The sequence below is a fragment of the Babylonia areolata genome, chromosome 18, assembly GCF_041734735.1.
Source record: "Babylonia areolata isolate BAREFJ2019XMU chromosome 18, ASM4173473v1, whole genome shotgun sequence".
NCBI lineage: Eukaryota > Metazoa > Mollusca > Gastropoda > Neogastropoda > Buccinidae > Babylonia > Babylonia areolata.
In genome coordinates, this window is record NC_134893.1 from 16,153,705 (window position 1) to 16,176,272 (window position 22,568).

Below are 22,568 nucleotides of genomic sequence, written 5' to 3' on the forward strand. Positions count from 1 at the left end.
CCCCCCCCCCAAAAAAAAGAAGAAAAAAAAGAAGAAAAAGGAAAACACGAAATAACAAAACAAAAAACCACCAGTAAAGAAGATCAATTTTTTAAAAAAAAGAAGAAATAATAAATAAATAAATGATAATAAGAAATAAAGGAAGCGGGCACCTTGAGGTCCTTGGCAGCCACTTTGACGGTGTCACCCAGCATGCCCATCTTCTGGTTAAACTGCAGCAGCTTCAGGAACTGAATGGTGGCCATGAACACCACAGCACTCATCACGTACCCGTAGGTCTCGTCATACAGGGCGATCGACTGGAAGTTGACGAACCCGTCTGCACAGAAAAGAGGGGGAGAGAGAAGGGTGCAGGAGGGGGGGCGGGGGGGGACAAAGAGCACGTGCAACAGTTTCAGTTTCTTCTTCTTCTTCGTTCGTGGGCTGCATCTCCCACGTTCACTCGTATGTACACGAGTGGGCTTTTACGTGTATGACCGTTTTTACCCCAGCCATACTCCGTTTTCGGAGGTAGTTTCAGTTTCAGTTTCTCAAGGAGGCGTCACTGCGTTCGGACAAATTCATATACGCTACACCACATCTGCTAGGCAGATGCCTGACAGCAGCATAACCCAACGCGCTTGACGCCTCCTTGAGTGCAAGTTTATATATTTGTGTACCCATCAGAGTGGATTTCTTTTTTTACACTCTCATTGCAGTGGGTTCTTTTTCAGTGCATGATGCACACGGGACCTCAGTTTGATTTTCCAGTCAAACTTGGGAGAAAGGGCAAGAGGGGATTTGAACCTACACCCGCACGGACTCTCTGCACTGGCAGCTAAGCGTCTTAAGCATTCTGCCACCTTCCTCCTAAATGTGCAACAAGTTGGGCTACAACTCTCGGGCAGTCAACATGTAAATCTGTCGGTAGATGATAAATAAAATAAGAATTTCGAAAAAAATACTTAACTGATAATAATAATAATGGTATTTATATAGCGCTGAATCTTGTGCATAGACAAATCAAAGCGCTTTGCACCAGTCATTCACACGCATGCATAACTCTAAAACTGGAGAAACTGAAGACAAGGAAGAGGCAGGGAAGGGAGGCTATTTTGGGAAGAGGTGGGTTTTAAGGCCAGATTTGAAAGAGCTGAGTGTGGAGACTTGACAAAGCGAAAGAGGAAGTTCATTCCATTTGCAAGGTCCAGAGACAGAGAAAGAACGGCGACCAACAGTCGAGAGCTTGAATCTGGGTGTGCGTAAACAGAGTGGATCCGAAGCTGATCGTAGTGAACGAGATGGAGTGTGAAGGTGAAGGCAGCCACAGAGATAGGAAGGGGCTGATTTGTGAATACATTTATAACATAGAGTGCTGATCTTGTACTTTATTCTGTGTGAGACAGGGAGCCAGTGGAGATGTTGCAAAAGAGGAGTGATGTGCTCAGATCTTTCCTTTCTGAGGACGAGTCGGGCAGCAGAGTTTTGTATGCGCTGAAGGGACTGAATGGATGAAGCAGGCAAACCAGACAATAGAGAGTTACAGTAGTCAAGGCGAGAGAGAATGAAAGAAACGACAAGTCTAGATGTTGCGTCAATGGACAGATATTTCCGGATGGAACTGATGCGCCGCAATTGACAGTAGCAGGAGTGACATGTCTGACTGATAAATTTGTGTATGGACAGTGTGTTGTCAAGGACAACGCCGAGGTTCCTGACTGAACTGGAAAGAGGGATGGATGTACTGCTAAGTTTGATTGTGTCAGTTGTGATGGAAGATAGTTTTTGTTTAGTTCCTATGATCATTGCTTCAGTTTTGTCCGCGTTCAATTGTAACTTATTTAGAGTCATCCAATTTTGAATGTCCAGGAAGCAGTTGGATGTTTCTTGCAAGAGCGACGACAGTTTTTCGGGGGTATCACTCTTCTGGAGTTGAGTGCCATCAGCATAAGAATGATGACTGACATTATGGCGGTTGATAATTTCAGCGAGAGGAGCAGTGTACAGTGTGAAGAGCACCGGACCAAAAACAGATCCCTGTGGGACTCCATGTTCAATTTTAACGGATTCAGACTGGAAATTGTCAACAATGACAGACTGGAATCGATCAGTGAGATAAGATTTGAACTAGTTTAGAACAGTGCCGTTGATACCGAATGTAAAATGAAGACGGGAAAGAAGGATTGAATAGTCTATCTTGTCAAAGGCGGCTGACAAGTCGAGAAGAGTGAGAAGGGAGATTTGACTCTCAGGCAGTCAATATATAAATTTATTGGTTAATAATACCTAGAATAAGAGTTTTAAAATTTTTAACTCTAAAGCAGTCAGTGTATAAATCTATTGGTCGATAATGAATAAAAGATTTAAAGGAAATTAACTCTCAAGCAGTCAATATGTAAATCAATTGGTTAATAATAAAGAAAATAAGAATTAAAAAATTATCTGTTCACTTATCATTCACGTGGCTTGCCATTTCATCACCCCAGTTTGAATATGTAACTGGAGATTGCTGCATCTGAATAAACACACACACACACACACACACACACACACACACACACACACACACACACACTAATTACATACATGCATGGCAAATTTACACACGTATACACACACACACACACCTGAAGTGCGGTCCTTCAGAGCTCTCATGGCCACCTCGGTCAGGATGTGTTTGAAGGAGTACAGCACGATGCAGGCCACGGCGAAGCAGAGCAGGATGAACTCCAGAATGTTCCAGAAGGTCTTGAAGTACTTGAGGCGCTGCTTCTTCAGCATCTTGATGCAGCGGATGAAGAAGTAGACGGTGAAGAGCGCGTAGGTCACCTCGAACAGCAGCACCACCAGACCCCAGCCTCCGATGTAGGACAGGAGTCGGAAAATCTGTCGGTTCACACACACACACACACACACACACACACACACACACACACACCACACACACACACACACACACACACATACACACACACACACACACACACACACACACACACACACCACACACACACACACACACACACACAGACACACACACACATTATTCAAGCTGGCACTGCTGCTGACTAGTACAAGAGAGGACGAAATTTGAAGACTCGATAAATTTGTGATCTAAGCATATTCAATATGGAGAGAAGCAATCGGGAATGTAAGTGTCAATTTAACTGGATACAGTATCTTTATGAATGTTAACTCCACTTGTGTGGGCTAAAAACCTAACAATTTAAACCATTTTGACTTTGACCTTGACTTACACCCACCCACCCACACAGGTACAGTGAGGTTGGTCTATAACAGTATAAGTATCGTTTAGATATATATAATCATGTTGCGTGTATATATATATATATATATATATATATATATATATATATATATGCATACTATGCTGTGTGTATGTGTGTATATATATGTACGCATATACCCCTAGTGTACTTTCTTCATATCACCCAAACGTTTAGACTGCATGTATTTGTCTTATCTCCTTATATTTTAGGAAACGCTTTCTAGACAGTACGAGTTTGTCTTTTCTTATTGAGCGCCTTCCCATATTTTAGCAAACGTTATCTAAACAGTATCTTCTTTTTCTCGTTCGTCAGATGGACACCCCAGTGTTTCGCTCTTCAACAGTCGCCGCTCGGGCCCGACTCCCTGCTCTTACGTCTTTTTTGTGACGTCCTTTTTCTGTGACGTCTTTTCTTTACACGTCACACCTAGTCTCTGCAACATACGCAGCAGTTCCTCTCTCTAGACAGTATAAACTGTCTCTATTCAGTGACCCCTGTTCATACAATGCAGGTCTTCCCTACCTTGATGTCCACGCGGGCTGTGGCTCCCCCTGTGGTGAGGAACTCGGTGAGGAGGACGGAGGAGGCGAAGAGGTTGACGTTGGGATTGTATACAGTGAACTCCACGAAGATGGCCCGTGTGTTCAGGTCCAGCCAGTCCTGGGCCTTGGCCGCATTGATCATCTGCACGTGCAACACGTAAAAAACACGCCTTGTAACACAACCGCCATGTTTGTGACACTGCAACCACCTTTTGCAACCACAGCCTGCAACACAGTAATCACCACGTCTGCAACAATCCATCGCGCTTACTGTGAGAGATGTACATGAGTTGTATAGGATCCCCGTGTCACGATGGTTCCATGGAAGGACACAATGATCTCATTCGTTCTCTTTTTTTCCAGAAAGATGGGGGGAAGGGGGTAGAGATTTTTTTTTTCTTTCTTTAATCAATTTCTTTGCTTTAAACTGGAAGGCCATTCAGAAAAGGAAATGCAGTTCCACAAACGCTGAACAGTTTTCTTTCTGATCTTCGAATAGTGACGAATCCTTAAAAAAATCATCTGGATTCGGGTATCGATCTGGATCACCACCAACATCTGAAAAACTGGTCTTTTTCCACAGCTTGACACACATTCAATATATGTTCAGGAAAACCCGTACGTAAACTGCTTGCAAATTCTCGGCTGACAGACAAAAGAAAAAACAGCTAACCGCAAGGAAACTTTACAATGTGTTAACTTCCCTGACTAAAGAATACGTCTTGGGTGGTGGTGTGGATTACCTCTTAGCTTCGACACAGAACCATATAAATCAGTCTCCACAAAACCCCAATGCATATAGTGTCTTCGATCTTCCTGACTGAGGATGAAACATGTAAAGGCGGTGGTGTGATGTTTACCTGTTTGGTTCGGCACAGTTCTCTGCGGGTCAGCATGGCGTAGCCGCCTCCCTTATAGGTAGCCAGGGTACCCACGTAAGGGGCGTTCTTCAGCTTAACCGAGCTCTGGTACACCCACGGTGTCTCCTCATCCTCCAGCAGCTCCCGCTCCTCTTCCGTGGGTAGCACCCACCCCGGGTAATAGTCCTTGGTGTCGTCGTCGGCCCAACCGTAGGCGTCCCGGCAATGGTTAATGACGTTCGCCATCTCGCTCTGGATCGTGCACGTATCTGCCCGCGTGTACACACACATAAACACACACATACACACGCACACACACATACACAAACACACATACACACACACACACACACACACACACAGCGATTGTGTTTGAAAGTGTAAAGTGAAAAAAAAGAAGAAAAAAAGAATTGACTCTGGCTCACACTATCATGCGAACCATTATATATATATTTTTTGTGTGCAAATAAATTGCAGTTCATCGAAATTTTACCAGATGAAAATTCATTTAATTCTCTTACTCTCCTCTTATTACACCCAAAGAACTGCTATACATTTTTTTTAAAATTGACATCACAAAATCTTTTTTCTCTCTTTCATTTCCTCTGTATGTGATGAACCACCACACTCACCGTTCTTCACCCTCATCTGACGAATCCTGGCCACCCCGACCCTCCGCGTCTCCAGGTCTGCGATGCAGGCCTTGTCCTGCCAGAACTTGATGCCCGTGCCGTTGGCGTACTTGGTGGCGAACAGGGCGGGCAGGAATGTACCCTCCAGCCATTTCCAGTAGTCCGATACTGTGGCGATCTGCAGCACCACAGAAGTTAGTTTAAAAACTCTTTCTACTCCAGGTACGAGTTAAATCGTACCATGATTACTTCCCATGTATACCTGCTACGAGTAATTTTCGTACCGATGACCCATTCTAATTTCCTTTATTTTTGTTTGGTACAGTTGGCGTTTTGAGCTGAGCAGTTTACGGATTCCGGAAGCATGAAAACTCAGCTTTGCGTAACCGATTAAATCAACAATTCTCCATTGATTTTTTTCCTAAAACTGAACAATTCATTTTTTTCTTTACTGCAGTGGTCTTGCGTAGTGCTGATCCAGAGGAGCTGTAGCAGGCTTGCATTTGTGGAACAGAATGGGTCAACAAAAAAAGCAACTGCTTAATAGGTCGGCTTTTTGCAGAACTTCGGGTAACATATTTAGAAACGATAGAAATCTAGGAATTTTCTGTCTTTTTTTTTAAGAAAAAGAAACTACAAAGTATAGATACTCAGTCACAGGGTTATGTGTTTGAGCCGACATGACAGAACAAGAATGCGAAAAGAATGTTCTAAAGCCAGACGTTATAGAAAAGGAGAATGCTGTAGATGTTTTTTAAAAAGTAAACAGGGTGCCTAGTTTAGTGCAGGTATGGTCCCCCTACATATGTTGTTGAATGAAACATACACACACAACCAAAACAAACAACCCCATCCACCTATCCGTCCTCAGACTACCCCCACCCCCCACACCCCACACCCCCACTCCTCGGCCTCCACCTCATACTAACCGACTCAAACCCGTTGAGGAAGGTGTTGCGGACGTTGGCGCCAAAGTCGAAGGACACGGGGTCGCGCTGCTGGTAAGAGATGAAGAAGATGATGAGGAGGAAGAAGAAGTAGATGATGATCTCCTTCAGCACGGCTTCCATCTTGATCTCCTTCAGACGCTGCTCCCGGGAGGCCTGCAAAGCCTCAGTGTCCGGCGGCGCGTACTCCGTGCTGCCCATCTGTCTTTCCAGCTGGACCTCTGCAAACACATAATGGATTAACTATGTCACCGCCAAGTTACTATGTAAAATACGCTCCCCGGCGCCAAACATTTCCGTTACGATGCTCTAAGCCACAGGCTTCATCATGTCAAAACAGCACAATAGACTTGTTCACTTCAAATTCGGTCAGGGGGGCAAAGGTTTGTCATTGTTCTGTTGGCGGGATACTGGCTGCAGCTGTCAAGCTTTGTTACAATGTGAAAAACGGTCTTTTTTTTACATGACCTCTTGATGTCAAACTAAAGTCGCCCATGGCAGTGAGAGTTGATTAATGAGCACATTTCAGATTCACGGAGATATCGCATTCTTTTCTTGTAGCACCTTGCCTCTCTTCCTCCATCATCTAAATAATGGGGAAACGAAAGTAGTCTGTGTGGGGGTGTTACTTGATGTTAGGGGTGTTACATATTGAGCAACAAAGGACACAGGACGTATCTTCAGCAGATCTATTTCTTCCTCCATTATCTCCTGAAAAAAAGGGAAACGAAAAAAACGTAGTGGGGATGGGGTGTGCTACCTGTGTTACATATTGAACAACAAAGTGCAGATAACTTTCGTTTATATCCAAATAAAGGACACACGACGTATCTTCAGCTAAATGATGATTACTGTTGTTTCTTTCTTGTAGTTGTAGCCTTAATGTATAGATAAAACTACACAAAGCAACAAGTCCTTTTTTTTCCTTTGCCAGGTATGCACTATGTAAACGACATAAACAGACCAAAAAAAAAACCCCAAAAAAAAAACTACACATTCATGCTGTACGTTCTTGCGTTATTTTCTTTCACGACCTTGTCTTTGATACTCGCGCGACTTACGTGATAAGCTGACGGGGTCTTTGTCTTTCGCTGCATTGCTTATGTCCGGCGACATGACCTTGTTGACGTCTTCGTCAAGGTCTTCCTCGTCCAGGTCTGGCTTCCTGAGGATGCAGGAGATGAAGGCCACCATCAGCAGCACCTGCGACATCACCAGGGGCATGGGTCAGCCAAGGACACGAGGCTTGGGGTAGTCAGTTGGTTCAGTCTTTAAGCGAAATGTGAGTCATTGTCGGTTCGTTTCAGAGAAGAGAGACAGTGAGGGAGAGAACTCGAGGATTTTAACTCAACTCTGTCCTTGGCAGGTTTTCTCCCCTGAGGTATTGCCATGCCCCAGGTTGCATGCTTGCTCGCAATACGAGCACGAACGCGCGTGGACACACACACACACACACACACACACACACACACACACACACACACGCATGCACATACACGCATGCGCGCGCGGGTGCTTACAAATACACACGCTCTGACATACGTGTCCGCATACCCGTGCTCGCACGCCCTCTCGAATACACACACACACACACACACACACACACACACACCACAACACACACAAACAAAAACATACACACACGAAACACACACACACACACACAGACCCCCCCCCCCCCCCACCACCCCCGCACACACACATACATATACACACACCGTCACACCCACACCGTCTCACACACACACACACACACCTCCCTCCCCCCTCCGCCTCCTCCCTCCCCCTTGCCCCCCCCCCCCCCCCCCCCCCCCCCGGAACCCCAACCCTCCGCATCCCCCCCCGACCCCCGACCCCCACACACACAGTGTGTGTACCTTAACAGGCTGCACGACGATGACAGACTGGAAGAAGGAGAGGACGAAGGTGACGAGCCACTCGTTGGCTTTCTCCGCCCCCCACTCCATGGAGTACAGGATGGTGAAGAAGCCAGAGGCCACGATGCTCAGGAAACACACTGCATGACAACAACACCAACACGCTTCTGTTCAGCTTTTGGTCAGCTTGCAGAGCTACTCTGTCTCTGTCTCTCTCTTTCTTCATGCCTCTATTGTATGCATGCATGTGAAATTTATGCTGGTTGGTGATTATCTTCCTCTCCGTATACTACTCTCTATTGTATGTAGACATGTATTGTGTATTTGATGCTTATCTGAATCGCATAATAAAGGGTAACATTTGGGGAAAAAAACATTATTCTCTCTCTCTCTCTCTCTCTCTCTCTCTCTCTCTCTCTCTCTCTCTCTCTCTCATGTTAATTTTGTTTATCCTTCTTTTATGTTACCCCCTTCAGTAAGAGGCTTTGGCCTTTATCTGAATAAAAAAAAACGGTTATCGTTCTCTCTCTCTCTCTCTCTCTCTCTCTCTCTCTCTCTCTCTCTCTCTCTCTCATGTTAATTTTGTTTATCCTTCTTTAATGTTACCCCCTTCAGTAAGGGGCTTTGGCCTTTATCTGAATTTTAAAAAAAAAACGGTTATCGTTCTCTCTCTCTCTCTCTCTCTCTGTGAATCAAAAGCATACCTATTGTATACCGATACGACACCACACAACAGGACGCGATGCAACATCACACTGCACGAAATACCAGACCCTGTTCCTTCCATTCAACACTACCCCATCCCCAGATCACCGCAACGACCAAACAGATTCCGCTCCTTATAATCAGGTTGTTTGTTCCCTTGCTATAGGTTTCGTCACCCCTACCGCACCACAGCCGCAACAGCCGAGTTGTTATGGGTTGTTCGACTTTCAACCTGAGGGTCCCGGGTTCGAATCTTGGTAACGGCGCCTGGTGGGCAAAGGGTGGAGATTTTTTCCGATCCCCCACGTCAACATATGTGCAGACCTGCTAGTGCCTGAACCCACTTCGTGTGTATACGCACGCAGAAGATCAAATACGCATGTCAGCGTTCGGTGGGTTATGGAAACAAGAGCACACCCAGCATGCAACATGCACACCCCTGAAAACGAAGTATGGCTGCCTACATGGCATGGTGAATAATCAAAATGGTCATACACGTAAAACGTTACTTGTCTGTATGAGTATGTGTGCGTAAATGAAACCTGATTAAATGACACAGGAAACGAACGATGAGCGCCCAATGGCAGCTGTCTATCAGCTCTACCTAGGTAGGTAACCTGTTGTGCAAATGACTCCGTGTTTGAAAAGCGCTTAGAGCTTGGTCTCCGACCGACGATATATAAGCAGGCATATCCATGTCATCGTCGTCATCATCTCAAGAACCTGGCAGTAAAACGAAGGACACTTACAGACCCAAGCGATGTAGATGCACCAGTGGGGCAGACTCCAGGGCTTCTTCTTGCGCTTCTGGCCGCCCAGGTCTTTCTGGCCGCGAGGGGCCCGCTCGGCTGGCACCAGTTCTGTGGGCTCCTCCTCGTACTTGTTCTTCTGGTGGAAGCTGACGATGTTGGACACGCTCTCCTTCAGCTTCTGCATCCTCGTCTTCTTCGCCTGCCAGGAAATAGGCGGGAGTGTCGTTTATATTGTCATCTATCGTCATCGTCGACGTCATCATCATCATTATCATCATCATCGTCAATCAACGTTATCATGATCATCATCATCGTCATCGTTATCATCTGTGTCCACAGATTCAGCAGCAGCATCAATCAGCAACTGCATCATCTCCACGAATGCAGCAGTTCGATTTTTACGCGAAATATTTTCCTAGAATAGAGCTGTATGTTAAAACGGGATATCTGTTGTGATGAATTGTGCTGTGTTGTGCCAACGGTGTACTGTTATTCTCATCATTCAGACACTCTTTGGTTATCCCTAAAGCGTAACACACACACTGTTAGTGTGGTTGGATGTGTTTAATGCCGTGATTCATCTGCCGTGATTTGGCCAATCCGATAAACTTTAATCAGTAATTCCATATCGCCCCCCCCCCCCCCTTTCTTTTCCTCTCTTACCTTCCTCCTTTTTTTGTTTTATTTTATTTTTTAACTTTTCCTGACACCGCCCCCTGTCTGTCACCACCCTCAACCCCCCTCTCCTTATCTCTCCCTCCCTCTTTTCTTTATTCCCTCAGTCTTTTCTTATGTCATCTTTCTCCAAACCGGCATCCCACACTCTCTCTCTCTTTGTCTGTCTGTTTCTCTTTCTCTTCGCATCTCTACCCCCTCTCAGTTCCTCATTCTCTCCCTCTCTCCCTCCCTCTCACCCCACTTCTTCCCTCTCTTTCTACTCTCTCACTCACTGCCCCCATTCCCGTTTGTTCTCTTGCCTTTCTACTCACATTCCCCCGTTCTCTTGCCTTTCTACTCACATTCCCCTGTTCTCTTGCCTTTCTACTCACATTCCCCTGTTCTCTTGCCTTTCTACTCACATTCCCCCATCCCCCTGTTCTCTTGCCTTTCTACTCACATTCCCCCGTTCTCTTGCCTTTCTACTCACATTCCCCCACCCCCCTGTTCTCTTGCCTTTCTACTCACATTCACCCACGCCCCTGTTCTCTTGCCTTTCTACTCACATTCCCCTGTTCTCTTGCCTTTCTACTCCCGTTCCCCCATCCCCCTGTTCTCTTGCCTTTCTACTCACATTCCCCTGTTCTCTTGCCTTTCTACTCACATTCCCCCATCCCCCTGTTCTCTTGCCTTTCTACTCACATTCCCCCATCCCCCTGTTCTCTTGCCTTTCTACTCACATTCCCCTATCTCCCTGTTCTCTTGCCTTTCTACTCACATTCCCCCATCCCCCTGTTCTCTTGCCTTTCTACTCACATTCCCCTGTTCTCTTGCCTTTCTATTCACATTCCCCCATCCCCCTGTTCTCTTGCCTTTCTACTCATTCCCCTATACCCCTGTTCTCTTGCCTTTCTACTCACATTCCCCTGTTCTCTTGCCTTTCTACTCACATTCCCCCATCCCCCTGTTCTCTTGCCTTTCTACTCACATTCCCCTATCTCCCTGTTCTCTTGCCTTTCCACTCCCATCGCTAACATCCATGCTTTACATTTCCCATCTCTGTCTCTCTCCGTCCCTACCTTTTCTCCCCAAATAGCCGAGGCGTTGCCGATGTTCTTCCAGCGGTACTTCTGGTTGCGCTTGTGCACGGTCTGGTTGGTCTGCATGATGGCGTTCTTCTTGGGCCGACAGCGGCGGAAGAACAGGACCATGACGAAGCTGGCCGGGAACACGATGACCGTGCTGACAAAGCTGATGAACACCTAGAAGGAGGAGACAGAGAGAGGGGAGGGAAAGAAGAAAAGAGTCGGAAGAGGAGGGTAAGATTAGCGTAACGAGGTGGTACTGTTTATACGTGTTTTTTTTTGGATGGAGGGATCTCCGGGTGGGGTTGGGTGTGTGTGTGTGTGTGTGGGGGGGGGGTCATTTAAAGTGGTACTGGGAATAACACACACACACACACACACACACACACACACACACATATATATATATATATATATATATATATATATATATATATATATATATACGCACGCCCGCACACATATACGCACACACGACCCGCACACACACACACACACACACACACACACACACATACAAACACGTGCGTGATTGCGCACGCACGCGCGCATGCACAAACTTCTCCTCACGTGCACAGTACAGCCAGACGTTCAGCTTCACCGGAAAAAAAAGGAAGAAAACAATTCAACCATCCAGCCAACCAACCTACCCACCTACCAACCAACCAAACCAACCAAAACCCCCACCTCCAATCACCCACTCAACCCACCCAAACCACCCGCCCACACCTACAACAACCTCACCTGCCCCAGGGTGAACTGGAAAGGCCCCAGCTTGATGCCCGTGGTGGTGTTCTGCTTGTCCTCCGACTTGAAGAACATGGCGTTGGTGATCATGGTCAGGAAGAGCAAAGGACATGCAGCATGAGAGGCGCTGCACGCGCGTGAAGTTGGAGCGCGTGGGCCTGGAGAAGACGGAGAACCACAGGTGGTCGTTGGCCAGCTTCTTGCGGGCGGAGGAGGAGAAGAGGTGCTTGAAGGCCACTAGGTCCTCCAGGCCGGCTACGGGCAGGATGCGGTCCACCATGCCGTCGTCCTCCTCCACCGCCAGCCACCGGTCGCACAGGAAGTACGACCTGCCGCATGCATCACGTGCATCCCGTTACAGAGAAGTTCATCAGGGTGGTTGATAAGCTGAGTGGTAAAAAAAAAATCCCCCAAAACACACACGCCAAAGAAACAAAGGGCGAGATCTGGCTTCAAAGCGCACCTCCATCCATCCCCGCCTCTCTCCTTCACCCTTCTCTCTCTCTGTCTCTCTCTCTCTCTCTATCTCTCTCTCTCTCTATCTCCCTATTACCCGTCGCCTTATTTGCTGCCTTTTATGTCTCTTACATCTGTGTTTAAAATTTTATCGTTACTTTTCTGTGTTAATTTCACTTGAATCATTCATGTGTAGCATTCATGCTAGGGTTTTGTTGTTGTTTTTCCCTTGGTGTGTGTGTGTGTGTGTGTGTGTGTGTGTCACGGTGTGTGTGTGTGTGTGTGTGTGTGTGTGTGTGTGTGTGTGTGTGTGTCCGTGTGTGCGTGTGTGTGTTACTCGCTTCCGTTCCGTACAGATGCGAGCGATGTTGTGTCTCTCAGTTTGACGCTGTGTTATACTCGTACATTATACATGTATTAAGTATTCAGTATAACTACATTTATATGCGTACATGTTTGTGTGTCTCTTAGAACAACGGCAGATGTGTAAGTCGGCCAAAGTGCTAATATCTTCACCGTTGGAAAATAAAGATTCATTCATTCATTCTCTCTCTCTCTCTCTCTCTCTCTCTCTCTCTCTCTCTCTCTCTCTCGCTCATCAAAGTGGCCCCGCCTCACTTTTCTCCCGTCTGCAGATCAGTGACCTGGAACTGGTCCAGGTACCAGGACTTGTTCTTGCCCTTGCCGCCGTTGTCGTGCCAGACACGCAGGAAGGTCAGTCCTCCCAGAGATTTCTCCACGCTCAGCACGAAGTTGTAGATGCTGCCCCGCCCAAAGTGCTGCAGCACACAGGACGATCGTTCGTACGCACAGCACACGCACGCAAGCCGAAAGGTACGCGTGCATGCAACACACACACACACACACACACACACACACACACACACACACACACACACACACACACACACACACACACACACACACACACACACACACACACACACACTGTTGTGCTCAGGTGACACTGATATTCTAAAGGCTTGCTAGGTATACCGACTTACTTTTTAGTCATAAGGAGCAGAAGTGGTTTAAAAAGACTAACAATGATTCTCGTCATTGTTTTCGTCACCATCGAGGTAAGAACAGCTGTACTGCGAAGTCGTCATCATTGTCATCATAGTTGTTGTCTTTGCTTTCGCCAAGCAATAATCATCGCCGACACTATCCTTGATATGATTATAGCTTCGAAGTCGTTGATGATCATCGCTGTTTCGATGTCTCATCATTATCACCACCACCAAGAAAGTCGTCGTCGTCGTCGTCATCAACATCATCATCAATATCATCATCGTCGTTATCATCATTGACAACATCTTGAATGATACGATTGTATGAAACAATGTTACATAGTTTGAAGCAGGAAAGTAATTCAATTCCCACATTTGCATTTTGTTCGTCATCATCATCATCATGATTGTAGTTAATGTTATTACTGCTGTTGCTGATGTTGTTGTTAAAGTCGTCGTTGTCCTATTCCCCCTGTTAATTGCTATCAACAAAGAGAGCAGCAGCATCAATGTCATCATCATCATCATCATCATAGTCGTTATCATCGTCATCATTAATAATTCAAATACATCCCTACCTTTCGTTTGCCGTCAAACAGCCTGCGCACGCCAGTGTCTGCTTCGTCTCCAGACATGATGAATCGGATTCTGGAGTCTGTGCCAGCGTTCTTCCTCACGCCCGTGTAGACAGCCACCTGGTAGTGGTACGTGTCTGTCGGAAGGTTGTCTTCCAGCGGCATGGCTCCCCACTGGACCACATAAAGCATACTGTAACTGTACACTGTATCAATCTTTTTTGTCACAACAGATTCTTCTCTGTGAAATTCGGGCTGCTCTCCCCAGGGAGAGCGCGTCGCTATACTGAGAGCGCCACCCCTTCTTTTTGCATTAATTTTTGTCTGCCTGCAATTTTATTTGTTTTTCTATCAAAGTGGACATTTCTTCAGAATTTTGCCAGAGACAAGCCTTTTGTTGACGTGGGTTCTTTTACATGCGCATACTGCACACGGTTTAGCGTCTCATCCAAATGACTAGCGTCCAGACCACCCCTCAAGGTCTAGTGGAGGGGGAGAAAATAATGGCTTCCTAGGTGGACGCGTTGCCACAAGGCCAACACTCCATTGGGTCATTATCTCTCTGTGTCCCCCTAGCTAAATGTTCTGTGCAGCGGTGCCGTTTTCTTTTTTTTCTTCTTTTTAATATATATATATAAATGTCATGTTGGATCAATACCTTCGTCAAGGTCACGATTTCACTATTATGCTCATCGGAAGATTACACAAAAAGTTGAGGACCTGTTTCCCTGAAATGTTATGGAAATGTCGGCTGTGGACCAATAATATGTCAGTTAGAATTTAGTATCCGATTCCAAGGAATTCTTTTTTTTTTTTTTCTTCTTCTTCTTCTTCTTTTTAAAGTATTCTCCACCATTGGGAGATAGGGAGTATTCACCACTGGCAATTAGGGGAGGTAACGAACTCTTTGGTGTTTCTGCATGCATGCGCTCAACGAAGTTCCGTCTGGTTTAAATTTGTAATATCTCTGTCGATTTTCTTTACCAACTATTGTAACACATTGTTGTCTCATTGTTATCGCGGCAACTGGAAAGTTGTCAAAATGAATTTTCCCCGCTGCACTTTAAACGTTGTTCAACTGTATTTGCTTCGTGTCTTTGTATATGCACTTTCCACAAGGCATTGATCATAAAGACTGTCTCGCATTCATCGACGTGACAACAATCGTTCTATAAAGTGGTTTTGGTTTCAGTTTCAGTTTCAAGGAGGTATCAAAGCGAGCGGACTGCTCCATATACGCTACACCACATCTGCTGAAAAAAAGGGGAGATGTCTGTGGAAACACCGTTTGTTGAACTGTACTATTCTACTGACTCGAAAAAGAGTCTACAAAAAGAGTCTACGACTCGAAACGTCTTCTCATCATCTTAAGGTACCTTTGATACCACGCCATCTATGATTATTTTTACTTCGTTCTTCTTTTTTTTTTTATCTAATGCTGTCATCTGCTGATTCTGAAGTGCCTTAAATCTTAGCTTTACAGTGTCAGAAAGGCAAGAGTTTGTATACTACGTTGATCTGCTATGCCAAATGACGGTGCCATTGGCATGATCTATTTGCACTGTGGTATTTACATGTTCTCTTCGTCTTGAAGAGTAAGATACTAGACATATTAATACCGTACTACATACACACTATTTGCTTTCTCTTCTCTTTTACAAACAGCCATCTTGCATAAACAGGACGAAAAAAAAGCTTCAGAATAACTGTGATAGAAAAAACAAAAACAACTAAACAACACATTTTTTCTTTCCTTTTTTTACACTATTTTTTAAAATTCAATTATTACATAACATGAAGAACAAAAATACATTCAACTGACGATACATTGGAAACACTAACAACACATTTCATTTTTCTTCTTTTTAAAAAACTTTTTAAAAAAATCAATTATTACATAATATGACGAACAAAAATCACATTCAACTGACGATACATTGCAAACACTAACAATACAATTCTATCGCACCTTGATCAGATCCTGTTTGTCCTTGCTTTTTCTTCTTTTTAAAAAACTTTTTTTTAAAATTCAGTTATTACATAATATGACGAACAAAAATCACATTCAACTGACGATACATTGCAAACACTAACAATACAATTCTATCGCACCTTGATCAGATCCTGTTTGTCCTTGTACCGAAGCCAGATGAGCAGGATAATGTAGAGGCCAATAAGGGAGATGACAGTAGAGAAAACAGCAGCGTTTTCGTTGAGGTTCGCGAACTTGGCCCATACGTTCGAGAAGTCGATGGTGTTAGGGGGCACCACTGCGTCCGACCCGAACGAGGTCAAGTGGGTGCACATGCACTGAACTTTCCACCGTGACGTCAGACCGCCAACCTGAGAGGATGAGACGACAATGATCCTGTCGTGGGTTCACTGCAGAACATCTACGACTATAGCAAAACAAAAATGCTTGTTTGCCATAGATTTGATAAATAACAACAACCAAAAACAAAACAAAACAAAACAAACAAAAACAAACCAAAAAAACCAAAAAAACAACAACAAAAACACACAACCCTATCCTGTTATAAAAAGGTTGGTCTATCTTAAATAGCCAGTAAGTTTGTTGTTGTTGTTGTTGTTTTATAAACCTTGTATGTGTCTCTCAGTGTGTGCATGAGACAGAAAAAGACAGTGTACATTTGCAAGGACGAGAAACAAGTTCAACATGATTAACGATTGTGTGATAAACGCTGTCGGGATTTCGAGATATGGTATAGTTATCAAAGAACATCACGTACAGCTTTATCAACTTTGCCCCTCAGCCTACCCCAATCCGCACTCCTCCACTACGCCGCCCTAATACTCTCCTACTCTCCCTCCCATCCCACCCTCTTCCCATCCAGCTCACCTCGCAGCCGTCAGAGGACCAGGAGTTGTTGGTTTCGTCCCAGAAGCGGCAGCCAGACGGTATGCTGAGCAACGTGTAGGACGTGTTGGACATGCTGTCTTCCACTGACACCGTGCCCTCTGTGCACACACAGGGGGAGACAAATGGTTACACAATACATCTTCTCAGCAAACACATGGGGGAACTAAGCGTTAACACACTACTCGCAGAGATTTTGTAATGCCCATTACAACTATCACCTCCACTCCAAACACGCTGATCATGACATTTTTATTATATTTTATTTCACCCCATTTCTCGCGGAAAACGACGCCAGACAGTGAAAATTAGTGAGGCGAAGATAAAAAAAATTAAAGCAGGGGACAAGAACTGTTGCGATAGTAAACAGGGGATAAGAACTGCTACATCAGTGGCTGGATATACTATTGATTCTACGAATACAATTTTTATGCATATGCTCCTAAATAAATTATGAACTCATTGCCTCTCCGCTGCTGAAAACTGCGCGTTTTAACACACTGCACTTCCAGAGATTCTCTCCGCCTGAATTCCCCCTCCTCAACACAATTCTCCACACCAAAACCTCCCACCAACATATTTCTCCACACCAAAACCTCACCCCAGCACAATTCTCCACACCCAAACCTCACCCCAGCACAATTCTCCACACCCAAACCTCACCCCAGCACAATTCTCCACACCCAAACCATCACCAGCACATTTCTCCACACCCAAACCTCCCCCCCCCCAATCATAATTCTCCACACCTAAACCTCCCCCCAGCACAATTCTCCACACCCTAACCACCACCCCCTACACAATTCTCCACACCCAAACCACCACCCCCAGCACAATTCTCCCCTTCCCCCCACCCAGCACAATTCTCCACACCAAAACCTCCCCCGAGCACAATTCTCCACACCCAAACTATCAACAGCATATTTCTCCACACCAAAACCTCACCCTAGCACAATTCTCCAGACCCAAACTCCCCCCCTCCTACCCCCCCTCCGCACCCCCGGCACAATTCTCCACACCCAAACCTCCCCCCAGCACAATTCTCCACACCCAAACCACAACCCCAAAGCACAAATCTCCACACCCAGCCACCACCCTCAAGCACAATTCTCCACCCCCAACCCCCCCCCCCCCCCAAGCACAATTCTCCACCCCCAAACCACAACCCCCAAGCACAATTCTCCACCCCCAAACCACCACCCCCAAGCACAATTCTCCACACCCAGCCACCACCCCCAACACAATTCTCCACACACACCCCTCCCAAGCACAATTCTCCACACCCAAACCACCACCCCCAACACAATTCTCCACACACCCCCAAGCACAATTCTCCACACCCAGCCACCACCCCCAACACAATTCTCCACACACACCCCTCCCAAGCACAATTCTCTACACCCAAACCACCACCCCAAACACAATTCTCCACACCCCCCAAGCACAATTCTCCGCACCCAGCCACCACCCCCAACACAATTCTCCACCCACCCCCCCGCCCCCCACCCCCAAGCACAATTCTCCACACCCAAACTACCACCACCAACACAACTCTCCATCCCCCCCCCCGCCCCCCACCCCCAAGCACAATTCTCTACACCCAAACTACCACCCCCAACACAATTCTCCACCCCGAAACCACCACCCCCAACACAATTCTCCACACCCAAACCACCACCCCCAACACAATTCTCCACACCCAAACCACCCCCAACACAATTCTCCACACCCAAACCACCCCCAACACAATTCTCCACACCCAAACCACCCCCAACACAATTCTCCACCCCCAAACCACCACCCCCAACACAATTCTCCACACCCAAACCACCCCCAACACAATTCTCCACACCCAAACCACCCCCAACACAATTCTCCACACCCAAAACACCACCCCCAACACAATTCTCCACACCCAAAACACCACCCCCAACACAATTCTCCACACCCAAAACACCACCCCCAACACAATTCTCCACACCCAAACCACCCCCAACACAATTCTCCACACCCATACCACCACCCCCAACACAATTCTCCACACCCAAACCACCCCCAACACAATTTTCCACACCCAAACCACCCCCAACACAATTCTCCACACCCAAAACACCACCCCCAACACAATTCTCCACACCCAAAACACCATCCCCAACACAATTCTCCACACCCAAAACACCACCCCCAACACAATTCTCCACACCCAAACCACCCCCCAACACAATTCTCCACACCCAAACCTCCCCCTCCACCCAACACAATTCTCCACACCCAAACCACCACCTCCAACACAATATTCTCCACAACCAAATGCCCACCCCCCACACCCCCCGCCCCCAACACAATTCTCCACACCCATCCCCCGCCCCCCAGCACAATTCTCCACACCCAAACCACCACCCCCAACACAGTTCTCCAACCCAAACCTACCCCAGCACAATTCTCCAACCCAAACCTACCCCCAGCACAATTCTCCACAAGCTAACCACCCCCATCCCCCAACAACACACTTTACCACAATCTAACCACCCCCATCCCACAACAACCCACCTACCCACAATCTAACCACCCCCATCCCCCAACAACACACACCTTTCCACAATCTAACCACCCCCATCCCCCAACAACACACCTTTCCACAAGCTAACCACCCCCATCCCCCAACAACACACCTTACCACAATCTAACCACCCCCATCCCCCAACAACACACCTTTCCACAATCTAACCACCCCCATCCCCCAACAACCCACCTACCCACAATCTAACCACCCACATCCCCCAACAACACACCTTTCCACAACCTAACCACCCCCATCCCCCAACAACCCACCTACCCACAATCTAACCACCCACATCCCCCAACAACACACCTTTCCACAATCTAACCACCCCCATCCCCCAACAACACACCTTTCCACAATCTAACTGCCCACATCCCCCAACAACACACTTTACCACAATCTAACCACCCCCTTCCCCCAACAACACACCTTTCCACAATCTAACCACCCCCTTCCCCCAACAACACACCTTTCCACAAGCTAACCACCCACATCCCCCAACAACACACCTTACCACAATCTAACTACCCCCATCCCCCAACAACACACCTTTCCACAAGCTAACCACCCACATCCCCCAACAACACACCTTTCCACAATCTAACCACCCCCATCCCCCAACAACACACCTTACCACAATCTAACCACCCACATCCCCCCACAACACACCTTTCCACAACCTAACCACCCCCATCCCCCAACAACCCACCTACCCACAATCTAACCACCCACATCCCCCAACAACACACCTTTCCACAAGCTAACCACCCACATCCCCCAACAACACACCTTTCCACAATCTAACTACCCACATCCCCCAACAACACACCTTTCCACAAGCTAACCACCCCCATCCCCCAACAACCCACCTACCCACAATCTAACCACCCACATCCCCCAACAACACACCTTTCCACAATCTAACCACCCACATCCCCCAACAACACACCTTTCCACAATCTAACCACCCCCTTCCCCCAACAACACACCTTTCCACACCCAAACAAAACACAACTTACTTTTCAGCTTGATGCCCACCCAGTAGGTGCCGTTCATGCTGGTCAGGTCGCCGGGCACGGTGACTGTGTAGAGCAGCTCCTCCTTCTCCTCGGGGCTGAGGGTGTCCAGGGACACGTAGTGCTTCAGGTGCCTCAGGTCCTCCTTGGGCACGCTGTCCATGAAGTCGTGGTGCGTCAGATTGGGCTGGATGCCGTATTGCACGTACACGTCGTACGCCTCGTTATTGTCGCCGGGACGAACGATGACCTGAAAAGAAAAAAAAAAGGGGGTAGGGGGTTCTTTGTCGAAGTCCGAGAAATTTGTTAAGCTAGCATATGAGTGTTGTTTTTTTTGTTTTGTTGTTGTTTTTGGTGATTTTTCGTAGTTTTTTTGTGTGTGTTTTTTAAAATATATTTTATAATACAAATACTAATTATAGTAATAATAATGACAATAATAATAATGATAACAACATAATGATAATCACAACAACAATAATAATAATTGTTAATATTATTATAATAATTATTATTATTATTACTGTTGTTGTTGTCATTATCATTATTATTGTTATTGTTTGTCATTATTGTCATTATCATTATTATTATCATTATTATCTAATAGTTAATAGCTCCAGTTCTCACACACGCCCAGACACCCTGCCGAACCACCCTTCCCAAACTATCTTTAACCTTTTTCTCCTCTCCACTCTTCATTTTTCTTCCTGTCTGTCAGCTGTACATAATAAACTGATTCGTTGGTTGATCCCTTGGCCTAATTGTGCTTGGTAGTCATGAAATTTTGCAGCGCAGTCGAATTTGATCGCTTGTGGTGTGATCTTGAACCGGAGCGGAGATGGACATGGTCCACCACTCTCAGAGGGTTCGCTGGGCAGATTCCTGTATCTTATATACTCCCAGTGGTCCGTGTGGGTACATCCCAGTCAATGTGACATAAACTGGGATCAAAGGTCAAAGTGGCCTGTCTCGAGGTCTCGCTGTGATTCAGTCATGGGTCGATTTGATCGCTATCATCCCTAAGTGTCACCTTGGCTTAATTCACGCACCACTGAAACCCAAGTCCTGGATATACCTATTTATTAATCATGGGATCTTTTGAAGACGAGGTGTCCGGATCGTAGGATCTCTTGAATCTCTATATTGACTCAAGGGTCGTAGCAGATTGACATAAGCTTGCGGCTTACAGATGAGCCACAACAAAGTGATGTGTTATATTGTATTTCTCTTTTTGTCACAACAGATTTCTGTGTGTGAAATTCGGGCTGCTCTCCCCAGGGAGAGCGCGTCGCTACGCTACAACACCACCCATTTTTTGTAATTTTTCCTGCGTGCAGTTTTATTTGTTTTTCCTATCGAAGTGGATTTTTCTACAGAATTTTGCCAGGAACAACCCTTTTGTTGCTGTGGGTTCTTTTACGTGCGCTAAGTGCATGCTGCACATGGGACCTCGGTTTATCGTCTCATCTGAATGACTAGCGTCCAGACCACCACTCAAGATCTAGTGGAGGGGGAGAAAATATCGGCGGCTGAGCCGTGATTCGAACCAGAGCGCTCATATTCTCTCGCTTCCTAGGTGGACGCGTTACCTCTAGGCCATCACTCCTCGGATGTAAGATCGATGGTTTTCTCCATTGCAATGGGAATTCATTTACAGCTTCGTCTTTTGTGAAGGGCTACGACTCTCACACTAGGAGGCAAACTGCACTGGCTCTTAGCCTTGGTACTTTAGCCTTGGGGGCCACGTTAAGCCCTCTTGGCCGTGAGAGTGGGGATGGCAGAACACTCTCACAAAACAGATGGTCGGGACAGCAGTTAGCTTCCTCGGCTGTCCTCATATATTAAAAAAAAATGATAAGGATACTCATATAGCGTCTATCCTCGGTCGGAGACCAAGCTCTAATCGTTTTACAAACTCGGGGTTATTTGCACAACAGGCTGGCTACCTAGGTAGAGCCGACTGACGGCTACCACTGGACGCTCATCATCCGTTTCCT

The 22,568-nt window shown here is 46.4% G+C and overlaps 1 protein-coding gene across 1 annotated transcript in view; it reads right to left on the reverse strand.

Annotated features, from left to right (window-relative positions):
• The window catches only part of LOC143292159 (uncharacterized), a 54,539-nt gene that overhangs the window by 4,745 nt on the left and 27,226 nt on the right, over window positions 1–22,568 (reverse strand). The window contains 17 exon segments of the mRNA XM_076602343.1: window positions 153–319; window positions 2,607–2,865; window positions 3,792–3,953; window positions 4,672–4,940; window positions 5,304–5,481; window positions 6,233–6,471; window positions 7,312–7,453; window positions 8,128–8,267; window positions 9,582–9,783; window positions 11,321–11,503; window positions 12,071–12,178; window positions 12,180–12,402; window positions 13,148–13,308; window positions 14,118–14,288; window positions 16,227–16,457; window positions 16,975–17,093; window positions 20,575–20,821. Of these exon segments, the coding sequence (XP_076458458.1) occupies window positions 153–319; window positions 2,607–2,865; window positions 3,792–3,953; window positions 4,672–4,940; window positions 5,304–5,481; window positions 6,233–6,471; window positions 7,312–7,453; window positions 8,128–8,267; window positions 9,582–9,783; window positions 11,321–11,503; window positions 12,071–12,178; window positions 12,180–12,402; window positions 13,148–13,308; window positions 14,118–14,288; window positions 16,227–16,457; window positions 16,975–17,093; window positions 20,575–20,821 (3,201 nt within the window).